The sequence below is a fragment of the Prionailurus viverrinus genome, chromosome B1 (genome assembly GCF_022837055.1).
Source record: "Prionailurus viverrinus isolate Anna chromosome B1, UM_Priviv_1.0, whole genome shotgun sequence".
NCBI lineage: Eukaryota > Metazoa > Chordata > Mammalia > Carnivora > Felidae > Prionailurus > Prionailurus viverrinus.
Window position 1 is genome coordinate 1,548,657 of NC_062564.1, and position 13,542 is coordinate 1,562,198.

At 55.7% G+C, this 13,542-nt stretch overlaps 1 protein-coding gene across 5 annotated transcripts in view; it reads left to right on the forward strand.

Moving 5' to 3' along the window:
- Window positions 1–13,542, forward strand: part of DLGAP2 (DLG associated protein 2) — a 617,576-nt gene that overhangs the window by 576,527 nt on the left and 27,507 nt on the right. For 4 of the 5 annotated variants that reach the window (XM_047856904.1, XM_047856907.1, XM_047856905.1 and 1 more), the window contains 2 exons: window positions 11,292–11,641; window positions 12,628–12,669. In XM_047856904.1, the coding sequence (XP_047712860.1) occupies window positions 11,292–11,641; window positions 12,628–12,669 (392 nt within the window). The remainder of the gene's footprint in view (window positions 1–11,291; window positions 11,642–12,627; window positions 12,670–13,542) is intronic. The other variant, XM_047856906.1, reaches the window with a different exon arrangement.

The following is a 13,542-nucleotide window of genomic DNA, read 5'->3' on the forward strand; positions in this document are numbered from 1 at the left end:
GGAGGGGAGGCACTTCAGGGCAGCCTCCTTCCCCGGCCCCCTGCGTCTGGGGGTGACTCTCACCAACTCACCTGATCTCTGGGACATGAGCAAAACCCAAATAACTGGGTGATTGGATTAGAAAACATATATAGTGACCTCTCTCCCTATACTTAGGAAGCCACTTGAACAACAACCACAGATTTTCAGAGTGTTATGCACGTGGTGAAAGAAATCCATGACAGGCTTTTAAACACAAAAGGACATCATGCCTGAACTCAATTTTTTAAAAGAATAGAGTAGTCAGGTCTTCAGATACCTTAAGATACTAAAGTTAAGTAATCATTTCATTTTTATTTCAAAATTCTTACTTGGTCACTTATATTTAAATAAATCTTCTGCGGTTGTTTGGAAACCTTTCTCTGTTGGCAGAGAATTCAGCAGAATTGTATTGCTAAATTAAATTTTCAGTTTTCAGTTGTATTTAAGGTTTGCCTGACATACATATAGAAAATGATAGGTAACAATGCCCATAATTAATAATTATTAGCTCCGGTGAGTATATTCTAATTGTGTATTCCCACACACGGAACAGAGTCAATTATTATCCCCAGACTATCCAGCTGAATAACTGAATGTTTTTCTTGAGTGGCTAAGATTGTTTCTTTAATTATTTATTGTAATTCTTGACGGTAAAGTAACATGATCCGATGATCATTTTAAATCTTCGACGATATTTCCAAGCTTCTAATTCTCACTGCGACACACCATTTAGGACACACGGTTCTAGCCCACAAGATCGTAGGTACCAACAAATCTTTGTCACTAGAGCAGATCGATGTAGCAGTGAAAACACTGATTTACTTCCGTTTTTAAAAAATTCTGTCTCAGTATTACTTTACCTAACATATTGTATGTACTGCAGTTTTATTTACCAAAAGCTCACGACTCATAGGTAATTTTTAACTTTTAAAATTAAAAAGCATTCAATTAACCAGGAATATAAAAGCAACTTATTGTTCTGAATACTAAACTTCCCATTCAGGACCCTCTGGGGGAACACGCATATGGGTATAGAACCACTGGGAGAGGCTGTAGGGACTTTGAAAATGCACACGAAAGGCCTATCTTATGCCTTAAAATGCAAATCTCATTGACTTCCGTACTAACGTGATAATAAGTCTGATATCTGGATGCCTGCAAGTTTTTATGTGTATTTCTAAATCTGTTTCCTCATATGATATTAATTTATACGGTATTTGTTATTCTCAAAACATTAAGTACCATTTATTTCTATTAAGTCTGTGTTGGGTTTCTCATGGGGCCCTTAGAAAGGAATCACGTGGACAAGTATAAGTATTCTCAGGGGCTTAACAATGTCCCAGCAGCGCACGTGTCTCTTCTGCGTGGGGGTGTGGGTTCCTCAGATCCTGAATTATTCCCCCAGAACCTTCCCCGGGCCCTCCGGTAACCATCCTAGATGTCCTGACGGAAGTGATGTTCTGGCGGGCAGTCACCATGGGCGCTTTCACGGAGCAGGTCCCAGAGGATGGCAGACGCCCCCCTCGCTATGGCTGCTCACAAACTCCAGCAGCGAGGCCGTGGGGATCCACTGACTATCTGTGGGGCTGAGAGCTGCCAACCCGTTCCCACTTCCTAGGACTTCAGGAAGATTAAACGCAGTGATCCACATCAAAAATAATAATACTGTGTAGGCTTAGTAAAAGTTTATCAAATGTGAGCTATTTCCACAAAAACTTTGTACAAACAGAAATCTTTTCATATGCGTTCAAGGATTTTTTTTTTTTTCCTATTCACATTCAAGCAGCAAAGAACGCTGTGGTCTGAGCTGGCTGGGCTTGGGTCTCTGGGCCGGCAGTGGCACCTGCTGTCCCAGCCCTGTGACCGCAAATCACGTGCCAGCAGAGTGACAGCATCGTCTCCCTCTATCCAGATGGCCGGTCGGTGCTGAGACGGGACAGTCATTAAACACCACTGTCACTCAGCTAGACCAGGGAGCGAAACTCCCCCGTGCTCAGTTCTGAATAGGAGGCCACACCTTCGTGCTCTGCCAGAAGGGTGACTGGCCGGAGGGCAGAAAGAACTTTGCGTGGCTGTGCTCCCAACGCTACTGTGATGTGGATGCTCTAACGTTCTCGGCGTCCCCTCCCAACTTCCCGTGAACCACGGAAATCTCTCATTAGGCGATGAAGGAAATACAAGAGGCCTTCTTCCCAAAAATAGTTTTCACTGGTTCCCATCACTTGAAGAATTGAGAGATAATTACAATTAATTTCCTCTGTCTGGGTCTTAATCCCATTAGTTAACAGTCCCTCCAAACAATCTGCATCACAGAGTGGGAAGACAATCTACAATGTCTTCCAATGCCAAACGTATTTTGATTTTTTTTTCTCGAAAATTTAGAACTGACTAAGAGGAAATTCTCGCTGAAACAATAAATGATTCTCCCAGTCCCCTTTGCGACGGGCAAGGGTGCCAGTGGGCTTCCGTGCACTGTGGAGGAATAAAATCAGATCAAGCCGTGAGAAATCAGACAGCTCTGTACGTGGTCCGAGAAAGAAAAAAGGCTCATTACCGCCAGTAACTGGAGGGGGGCTTCTCTCCCAGTTCTGCCACCGGCTTCCTGGCTCACCTCGGGGAAGTCATTCAACCCATTGGAACCTACCTCTGTGTTCTCATCTGGGAGATGGGAATACAAATGCCGCCTACCTGGCGAGGTTTCCGGAAGCCTGCATGAGAAGTGAAGTGCTCAGCGTGGTGTTGCTGCAGCCCCCAGCTGTGGCTGGTCGCGGGCGCACACCCCCGGTCAGATCTCCTGAATATCCGTATGGACACTTGGTAACAATCTGCAGAGAAAGCAGGGATGGCACCCAGTTCACGGTGGCTGTTAGCACTTGTTTCTGTCCGCTGAGCACGGACGCAACAACGGCTGCCCTTGCTGGCCGCTTTCGTCTGCACGTGCCTTCTGTGTGTTTCCATCCCCACAACAGCACAAAAGGAGACATCCTGAGTAGTCCCTTTCACAGATGAGCAGGCTGAGGCCGAGAGAATTTAACTTGTCCAAGATCACACGGTTACCCAACTGTATGTCGGAAGCAAGGAAGAGTTAGTTCAGCTCTAGTAGACCGGAACGGAAGCTAGAAACGGAATTTCCCTTTGCAGAAATCTTGGTGGGAGAGATGCCGGTGTGTCCTCGTCTATGAGTCCCAAGATTCTGTAACTGCTCGGCCACCGTGAGTTTAGGGTACCCAGCTATGAGCATCACCGGCCAGGACCGCATTACTACGTCTAGATGCTAAAATACTAAAGTGCATCAAGGCAAGTGTGTGAATGTTAAAGCACATTTTTTTTTTCCATTTGGGGGAAGCAAGAACAGTAGAATGGCCATTTGATATTTTCCCCTGGAAATAAATAATTCGAAGAAAACTCTGACACTTAAAAAGGAACAAGATAGTATCCCTAGAAAACTAATGTAATTAGTCAATTTGTCCCCTGAGTGAGAGCCTCCAGACCACTGGGGAGAGCCACAGTAAACCGTAGAGTACCTTTTATTTATCTATTTATTTTTTAGTATAATTTATTGTCAAGTTGGCTAACATACAGCGTAGACAGTGTAGATTCCCGGGACTCGTCGCTTCCATACAACACCCAGTGCTCGTCCCAACAAGTGCCCTCCTCGGTGCCCATCACCCATTTTCCCCACCCCACCCCCGTAGAGTACCTTTTAAATGAGAGCAGTGTTATCGGTAATTCCTGACCCACTGATTCTGATTCCACTCCACACGGCTTCCGGTATCGAGCACTGAGAGTCCACGCAGGGGAACGCGCACCCTCGGGGCGCACCTGCTGTGCCTTTCCCACGTGGCCCGCTCTGTCCTTCCGCCAAGACCCCACCCAAGCCCATCTCCTCCGGAAAGCCCTCCCTGTCACCCCGGGGCCAGTCTGTCCTCAGGCCTCCGAGAGGCTCTGGTGCCGACTGTGGTCTTTTTGCCGTTCCCTTCAATTTGATGGTGAGCAAGGAGGTGCCAGAGTCTTAGGCTCAAGCTCAGTGTTCACTGGAACCTTGAATCTGACGGTACGGCCGCTCAAACGATGCCTGGAATGCATGTGACTTCGGTGCCCACACAGAAGGAGCCGCGAGGTCTCTGCACCCCCTGCCCCGGCCCAGCTTTCGGGGTGTCCTTGGGCCCAGCATCCATAGAACACCCCAAGCTGACTCTGTTGTTACACAATTAACTCGGTGGTCTGACAGGGAAAATGCGTGATTATCTTGGAAGCAGTTGATTTTTTTTAAGCAACAGGAAAAGCGTCAGATTGGACATACTTCCTTCAGTGTTTACTAGGAGACGAGAGCAGCCCTAACGAACACCCCGGTAGTCGGCTGTGCTGACGAGCGGAGGAACGTGAGTCTCCCAGACGCGCTCAGAATGTGACTCGCCGAAGCTGATCCAGAGCCTCTCCGGCGGCCAGCGAGCTGGCTCCGCGGTCCGCTGCTCCACACACACCGCGCTGATGGCGCCGAACCACCCGCCGCAGCGGCCGTTCAGACCGCGTGCGGGCACACGACACAGCGTGAAGACGGCGTAAACTCTCTCTGGCCACCCAGAGAAAGTCGCTCTTGCGTGCAGCCCACGGTCCTTATGCAGGCTGGGAAGAACTGCCCAGCCTTAGCCAGCGTCTCAACGGAGCGTGTTGCTCACCTGCGCACCTTTACACAGAAACCCGTTCGAGAATTCGTATCACCCCCTGTAGCATCATGAGGTGGGAAGGTGCGACGTGAGGTTTTCCTGTGGTCGTGGACATACATTAAAACACTCCGGAACTTCGTTTTTATTTACAGGCCACCCACACGGGAGGTCCAGTTGGTTTGCCAAATGGCACTCAATACGTTTGGGAGACTCGTCATCTGGGGGTAGGGTTAGGGACATGTCTGAGGATGACTGTGACCATTTAGCGGCCAGGCTGGAAGTGGGTTCCAGGAGTGGCTGTGCTCCCATGTCCTGGGTGGATCTTTCCGCTGTGCCTGACCCCAGGGTGTCACAGTCCTTGAGTGCCACGAGATGGACACGGCAGCAGAACGTGGCCCCGGGGTGTCACGGTCCTTGAGCTCCACGAGATGGACACGGCATCAGAACGTGGCCCCGGGGTGTCACGGTCCCTGAACGCCACGAGATGGACACGGCAGCAGAACGTGGCCAGTTTGGGGATTTCTTGAGCACCTTCCAGCTCCTGCCAGCGTGGCGAGGACAAGTGTGCCCGTGTCACAGCCGACGTCGCCTGTTAACCGCAGTCCTGTGTCTCTCTGTTGTCCTTCATCGTCACCCCCGCTACCGCCAGGTCAGGACAATTCTTCAGTCAGCATTTGCACCCGGGAGCCACAGCACAGCCACCTGTGTGCTTTGAGTGTCACGCAGAGCCCCGGGGGCCGTGCTTACCTTCTGCCGGCCCAGTGCAGTCTGGGGACAGGGCATTACAGACAGACTCTCCTTGCAGAAGGTGGACGATGCCGGGCAGGTGAGCGTGGAAGCAATGACCCAGTGTCCGTGTTGTCACACGAAATGGTCCGTCAGCGAGCCTTCCTCACGCTCTCACCCGCTCAGTTCTCTTATTCGTGTGTATATGCCGCACTTAGTACCCTGAAACGTCAACATTATGAAGTAGTAGTAAGAGACGCTTCGTGAGAAACCGATGTTTAACTGGGCCGCCTCGATTCCTCAAGGACAAGGAGTGCACTCTGAATCCTCATCCAGGTTGGGAGGAAGCGGGATTGCCACCACGGGTAACCAAGTAGAAGGAAATGACGAGCTCTCGCCTGATGAGCCACCCACACGCGCGTCCCTTCATCTCACGGACGAGCACACGAGACCCGCTGGGAAGCAGGAGATGACTTGCAGCCCCAGCACCATGGCATTCCCAGCTGGGGGGGGGGGGGGGGGCTCTTCTGGCCTCTGCCTGCTACATGCCAGCAGGCCTCCCGTGCCCACCCAGTTGTGACACCATCAAGCACGTCCCTGGCAGAGAGCGGAGGCCAGGCCGCCCCAGCGGAGCGCCCTGGCTAACACACGGAAGTGTCTAACATGGGGACCTGAGAGTCCCCAAATCTGAATCCTCAGGGCACGGCCCTTGCTCACCACGCACCTGTGGTCCGTGCGGAGCACTGCCAGGCGGCTGCGGCTGAACGCACGGTGATGGACGGAACCGAGAACGGGGCGAGGCGCCCGCCTCTGCGCATTTCCGCTGCACCTCGGTTCCGCGCAGACGGACAGACAGGCACAGCCTGGCCCCTCTCCAGCCTCCCCTGGGCTGATGCATCCGTACCCCTGGTCCAGGGCCCTGTGGCTGCCAGAGTGGAGCGGCTCGCTGACATAGGACGGCACGCTCTCCCGAGGAGAGCGGGTGCCGCCGGCCTCCAGAGCGAGCTGTGATCCGTCAGAGACCGGAGCAAGCGTCAGCTGCCGAGGCCTGGTGGCCGGGCTCCCCCAGGGTCTCCCTGCAGGGGCCTTGGCCGTTAGCAGATCTGACCGGGTCCCCTCTGAGCCCTGCGTCCGCCAACAGCATCAGGTAGAAAATGGACTCAGCCCCATGGAGACGTCTGCTGAGGGTGCTGTCCAGCTGCTCTGACTCTCCGTTTCCCCCCGGGCCTGGGGTCCCGCCCCGAATGCCAGTGTATTCACTAGTGTCTTCCTTTCCTGCCCACTCAGACCTCCGCCCTTTGCCCTTGTGCTAAAAACCTGCCCCAGGACCGCTTCCTGGAGCCCTTCTCCCAAATGCTGCCCTCTGATTGCCCTGTGAGCGCAGGCACTCCTCATACCCCGTGCTCCTTGGGCGGGAGGAGTCCTGCCTGCTCTTCCCTCCCTCACGCCCCTGACTCTCGGGCCCCCTCATGCCTCCTCCTGGGTCAGCGGGGTCAGCGGGGATTTCCGGCCCGACACAGCTTTGGGGATTCTGCATCTCACAGCTTAACTCCCTCCAGATGTTCAAAGTGATTTCCGGCCAAGCCTCTCTGTGCCCTGGGGCCTTGCTCCTCTCAGAACCCACTGGTGTTTCCCCTCCGTGCACCTGTACGGTACGTGTAAATTAAGTTTGTCGACGGCAGAAGTTATTTTCCTCTGTGTTAATGTTTGAGAAGCACCAACGTGTCCGTAGCTCGTTTTTCCATCGCCAAAAATAAGCTTCGTGAAGAAGGTGGGTCTTCCGCAGCTTTCGTTTCACTTGTTGCAGTTCACCTGTTCTGAAACCACGCAGCCCCTGGTGACGGGGGAGGGACCCCACAGTTCCCGGGGCCTCGGCCATGTCTTCTCCCCAGCGACCATGGCCATGTCCTAAAGCTATGGGATTCTTCCATAAGCTCATCCAGGCCCAGTTATGTGCCAGGCATGGCCCCAGGCATCACAGGTACCACACGTCTCCCCGGAGCGAACAAGTTCAGGGTCTGGTATCTACCATTCGCCCAAAGAAATGCTGCCATGGATGTAGGCCTGGGGCCAGGATGGCCGAGACGGAGATTTCCTGGGCCCGAGAGTCAGGAGAGGCCCAGGGAAGGCCTCCCGTATGAGACACAAGATGGAAATAAAAGGAAGGAGGCGAGAGCCTGAGAGAGACAGGCGCCACGTGGGCCACCCGCAGCGATGTCTGTGGAGCATCCACGTGTGTGGTCCAGAGGACCGATGGGCTGGAGAGGGTGGTGATCACTGAGGCCAGCAACAGCCACGAGGAGGAAGGATGGGGCGCTCAGGACTCAGGAGCGCGGGCGCGAAGCCAGGGGAGCAGACCAGAGTCCGTTCACAGACGTCAGTGAGGAAGCTTGCACGAGACTGGCTTGGGGCCAGGGAGGATCACTGTCCCGTCTGGAGGACAAACCCAAGGGGTGCCCTTGCGCAAGATGAGCCACAGGGAGAGTTGAGTGCTGAGTCTGAGAGAACTGGGCCGCAGACCAGAAGCTGTCCCCGTCCATAATGGGAGCTGCAGCTCAGGAGGGTGTGACTTTGGGGCCACTCGGGGGCAACAGTTGAAGCCCGGAAGGGAATGTGTCGCCGTGTTGGAGAAATAGGATGAAGTCATCCAACAGTAAATGGGAGAGGGGAAATGGGGCTCAACACAGTCACAGGCTTGGGGACTTGAAAGTGGGCCTTTGCATGCTGTCCTTGGAGGCCCTTGAAGCAGTGAGGGGGGTGGGGAAGGTACAGGTGAGGGGGGCGGTGGGTGGGGAAGGTGCAGGTGAGGGGGCTGGAGATGGTGCAGGTGAGGGGGCGGGGAGGTGCAGCAACACAGGAGGACACGGTAAAGACAAAGGCTGGATGTGATCTCCCAAGGGGAGATGGACCCTTTCAAGTAGGCCGTTTAAGGATCAAGAACAAAAGTTTAGGTCGCGGAAGGTCAGGACGGAGAAGGGCGGGGCACAGGCTGGCTCCGGGAGGAGGCAGACACTGTGGGACAGAGGAGGGACGGGACACAGCAAAGGACCGCACACATGGGCGCAGGCCGGTCCAGGTGCCATCAGTGTGCTCACATATTTTATCCTCGAAACAAATCCTAGCACGGGGGCTGCTTTATCCCCACTTGGCAGATGCGCGAGATTTTGTTGAAATTGCTGTTGCCGAATGTCCCACCGACCGCTAGCAGGCTGCACTGGGGTCCGAACCCAGGCATCTGTCGCCGACCACCTGTTGCAGAAGCCTCTAAAGAGGGTGGCCAGGAAGCGGGGGGAGGGCCAGCCAAGGCGGGGGTACCCGCACACAGAGGGTTCCGCTGAGACTGCAGAGCGGGGCCAGAGCTGGGGGCGGGGGTGGGGGGAGGGAAGGGGCTTCCTAGCAGCTCTGAGGTTGAACACCGCAGCCTGTGGGGCCAGCGGGCCCACTTCTGTGGATTTCCCCGGCAGCAGCCCCACCGTGGCCCACGGTGCCCTCGGCAGATACCTGCCCGCTGACCTGCGGTGAGTCCCATAGAGACCCTCCTGTGGATCCCTACAGACCCGAGAGGGAGCCGCACAGGGTTCAGGAGCGTGGGGCTGAGAGGCGGCTGGTGAGCAGGGAAGGAGGTAAAGTCCAGCAGAGCAAGGGCTTGGTGGCCTCTGAAGTTTAGTGACAGGGAAGCTGTGGGAGCCAGAGAGGAAGAGAGAAGGAACAGGGAGGGCGGGAGAGGGCAGGCGGCTGCAGTGAGCGTCTCACAGGCAGAGACCCAAGCAGACCCACCACACGTCAGTGGGTAGGTGCAGGGGCGAGCGCCCTTGTGATTCTCTGAGATCCGATGGAGACCGAGCCCTCTGCCACCAACCTAGCCACCTCAGCCACTTTGACAGCAAGGGCGGGACACTCCCGGAGGAGGATGTCCAAGCCCTCCGGGGAAGGCAGGGGTTCGGCAGAGGTGAGCCCAGGACACGAGATGAGAGGGATGTCCCGGGACAGGGAACGGTGCCCAGCGGCACAGAGGAGGCACCAACAGCCTCCACCCCCGAGGCCCGCACCCTTATATTCAACACGTCAAGCAGTTTGTGTTTGAGCTCAGGAACCATACTGCATGCGTGTCTGAATCTCCTAGAATAACGCCTCGAGTATGGTCCGTGTTCAATAATCTTCCTTTAGAGCTTGATCCACATTAGGGGGGAAATCTTTAAAATAAGAAAGGTGATTTTAGATGCTCCTCTGTGTAGACAGAGTTCAAAGCCTGTGTTTCCAAAAACTGTCTCCCTCCATCTGTTCCCTACCTTCCAGAGTCTCTTTTGATGCATTCGTTTAAAAATGTGTCCGTTTCATAAATTTTCACGTGCAGTTTTGATGCCTTTAAACTCAGTTCATCCTGACGTGACAAACTCGCTTTATTTTGTCATTTGCCGACTTTTATTTGGAATGACATCTGAGGTTTTATTTATTAGGAAAACCCATTAACACCGATTAAGCAGTAATTGGGGGAGAGGATAGGGAACAGGGAAGGGCATTGAAATCCTCAGGAACAGAACAGGGGAAATCCTGTGCTCCCAAGTGCCGCAGCAGGACAGTGACTCGGGACAGCTTCTGAAAATCGTAGGTGAAACTTGCCCAGTCTTCTCACCGCTGGGGGGGGATGCCAAGTGCTCCCCAGGAGATGCTCCCATGCACATGCGGCCGGGCACACAGCAGCCCTCACCTGCCTATGGACCGCGTGTGTGCATTTTTGCGCTGCACCGTGGTGAAGGAGTCTGTTTCAGAAGCACTTCTGTGGGCTCTTCTTTCCACATAAAGAAGAATCATCAGGGCGCCTGGGTGGCTCAGTCGGTTGAGCGTCCGACTTCGGCTCAGGTCATGGTCTCACGGTCCGTGAGTTTGAGCCCCACGTCAGGCTCCGTGCTGACAGCTTAGAGTCTGGAGCCTGCTTCAGATTCTGTGTCTCCAGCTCTCCCTGCCCCTCCCCTACTCATACTCTGTCTCTGTCTCTCAAAAATTAAGCTTCTTTTTTAATTAAAAAAGGGAAATCGTCAGCTGTAATGGAAAACACATTCATGTGAAAAAGGACTAGTTTGTCGTCACTTGAAAAATAAGTAACACGCTGAGCCCGGCAAAGGTGTCTAATGAGTTCAGAGACATTTAATTTAACTCCACGTCCAGATGCGTCTGTATTCTTCGGTGGATTGACTGTGGCTGGGGATGGAGAAGCCCGATGTGAAGGACAGGGGGAGACGGGCGGCTGGCGAGGGGCACACACGCGAGCGAGGCTTGGGCCGGGGGTTGATCTGGGATCCCGGTGTCCCTTCTCCACCGACGCCTATCCTTACTCCCAGTAAGCATGTCCTTACAGGGAGCAAGCTTCTCAGATCACATTCGTGCCCGTTGGAAGAATAGAACTTGCTCATCACAAACATTCCTCAAACACAGAAGCGGAGGAGACAACAGTCAGCCACGCTTTCCCTCGGTGATGACCTGGCGAAGGTTTTCTGTGCTTCTAACCTTTTTTCCGTACACAGGTTTTCTTTGAAGTACATTCCTCCTTCATCTGGACATAATTTAGCGTGTCGTGCTTCTTAGCGGGGCGCGAAGACACGAGCATTGCCCACGATGCTCGCCGTCTGTCCTGCTGAGTCGGAACTCCCTTAGTCCGGTCGCCATTGTTGCATTTTGGGGGGCTTCACCCTTTTCCTCTGTTACGAGTGTATCTGTGCGGACTCGGTGAGCACGCGGTTCCCGCCACGGTTTGCGCTACTTCTTAGGCCCCGGGTTCCGAAAGGCCCGGCGGGTCGTAGGGGGGCGGACAGGGGACCCGGTTTCCGGGCGGGGGAGGGGAAGGTGCTTCTGCTGATGGGACTCTGATTTCCCTCGCAGCCGTGTCGTACGCGAATTACAAGAAGACCCCGCCGCCCGTGCCCCCGCGCACCACGTCCAAGCCCCTGATCTCGGTGACGGCGCAGAGTAGCACGGAGTCCACCCAGGACGCCTACCAGGACAGCCGCGCCCAGAGGGCGTCCCCGTGGCCCCAGGATGGCCGCGGCCTCTACAACTCCACGGACAGTCTGGACAGCAACAAGGCCATGAGCCTCGCCCTGGAGACGGCCGCGGCCCAGCGCCTCGCTGCCGAGGGCCAGAGCGGCTCCACGCGGACCAGCGACAAGGCTGTCCTGGTGTCCAAGGCGGAGGACTTCCTCAAGAGCCGGCGCTCCTCCATCGGGATCCAGGTAGACTCTCTCTGCCGCCTGCTCAGCGGGCTCTGCGAATAGTGTAGGCTAACACATGGCGCCCGGCCGCCCTGGGGCCCTGGCGGGGAGCGCGGCCTCTGAGGGCCGCCGACGCGAGAGCTGGGCCCAGCTTGTCCGCAGCCTGCAAGTCTGCAGCCAGGCGCCCCCCCCCCCCCGGGGGGCAGCTGGGGCCCCCGCCTCACACCCGCCCCTGCCACCCTGGGCCCCCCACCCCCCAGGACAATTTCTAGGGGCCACCGGCCGCTTAGAGAGTGTGCAGACAGCTCATTTTGATGCTGCGGAAGGATGGTATTTTTGGTGGACCCTGGTATTTTGAAAGCCTTTCAGTCTTTTGGCCAAACACTTAAGTGGGGGGAAAGGGCACTGGGAATAAAACGGTAAAAGGAAGAAAGACTGAGGCGAGCCCACAGCTGCTCAGGTCACGGCCCCCAGAAGGCGCTTGTGCGCCGGCCGTGGGGCGCTCTGGGCCTGTAGAGGGGGAGGCAAAGCCAGGCCCGTAGTTTCAGACCACCGAGGGATCACGGCACCCCGAGGCCCCAATTCCCACCCGAGATCCCGACGCGCTGCCTGCACAGGGTGCCGCGGTCTCCGGGCAGGGGGCGGGAGGCACGTGGTGAGGACCCAGGAGCCCCCTTTCAGTCAGGGGCACAGGTCACCCTCACGCCGACCCTGTCTTGCCTCAGCGACTCTCCCCACAAGATTCTGCCGCACGGCGAGGCTCTCCAAGCGCGGTTCGCCTCCATTCAGCCTGTGTGCAGCCGGAAGTTGTAAAATCAGGACTTCCTGGCCGCCAGGGAGAGGGTGAACAGAGCCCCGACCGGGGGCCGCGCGTGCCAGGCACTGACATGAGGGGGCACGACGTGTCGGGCATCCCGGGGACACGGGAGAGCAGGCTGGGGAGACCGCCCGCTCGACTAGGTCGTCTGAACCAGGTCTCCACACTGTGGCTTCATTGTTTTGTTTAGGATTCTGAATTCCCAGAACATCAGCCATACCCAAGGTCAGATGTAAGTACCAAGATATACTCCAAAGCCAAGTACGCATGAATTTTTATTTTCTCTCCCTGTTTTGGATTATTCATACAAACGCTCTGTCACCTCTCTCTGTCCTGATTCTATATGCCAGGCGCTATGCTAGGTGCTCCCCACTGACCGCCTCCCCAGTGATGTGCAATTAACGCCACTTTGATGAGGGCAAAGATGAGGCTCAAACCAGGCCGGTAACGCCACAGTCGACGGGCTTGCCGGGGCCACAGCAGTGGGACGTGGGGCTCCGGGGTCCCTGGCCGTCCTGGCTCTGAAGTCACGTCTCCAGGGAAGACGTGTGCGGTCCCCGAGTTAAGGAGGCTGACTCCACACCCCTGGGCGCCCCTGCACCCTCTGGCCTTCTCCCCTGCCACCGGCTTCCAACTGGCTGCCCACGCCAGCCGTGGACAAGGAGGGGCATGTCGGCCTCTGACACTGTCTGCTAAGAGCAGGAACACATGTCACGTTCGGTCACCCGGCCGCTCGGCAGTGCCCCCTCCTGCCTCCGCCTCACCCCCCCCCCCCAGAAGCCCCCACACTTTTACTTGCCCCGTGGCCCTCTGTGCTTCTTGCAAGCACGCCTTTCCTCTACGGGAACGTCCTTCCTCCCGCTGCCACCACTCACTGCTTCCTGCGGTTCCCGCGTAAACCCCTCCCCAGAAGCCTTTCCTGGAGCTGCCCCCGGAGCGCGTGTCTGGGAGGGCTGCCCCTCCCCCTCTTCACACCCCAGCGCCTAGCACAGCGCCTGGCACATAGCAAGTGCTCGGTAAATGTCGGATAAGTGGCGCGCGGGTGACGGTGGCCGAGTGGTCCGTGAGAACCAGTGTGAGTGCGCGCGTGTGCTGGACTCAGCTC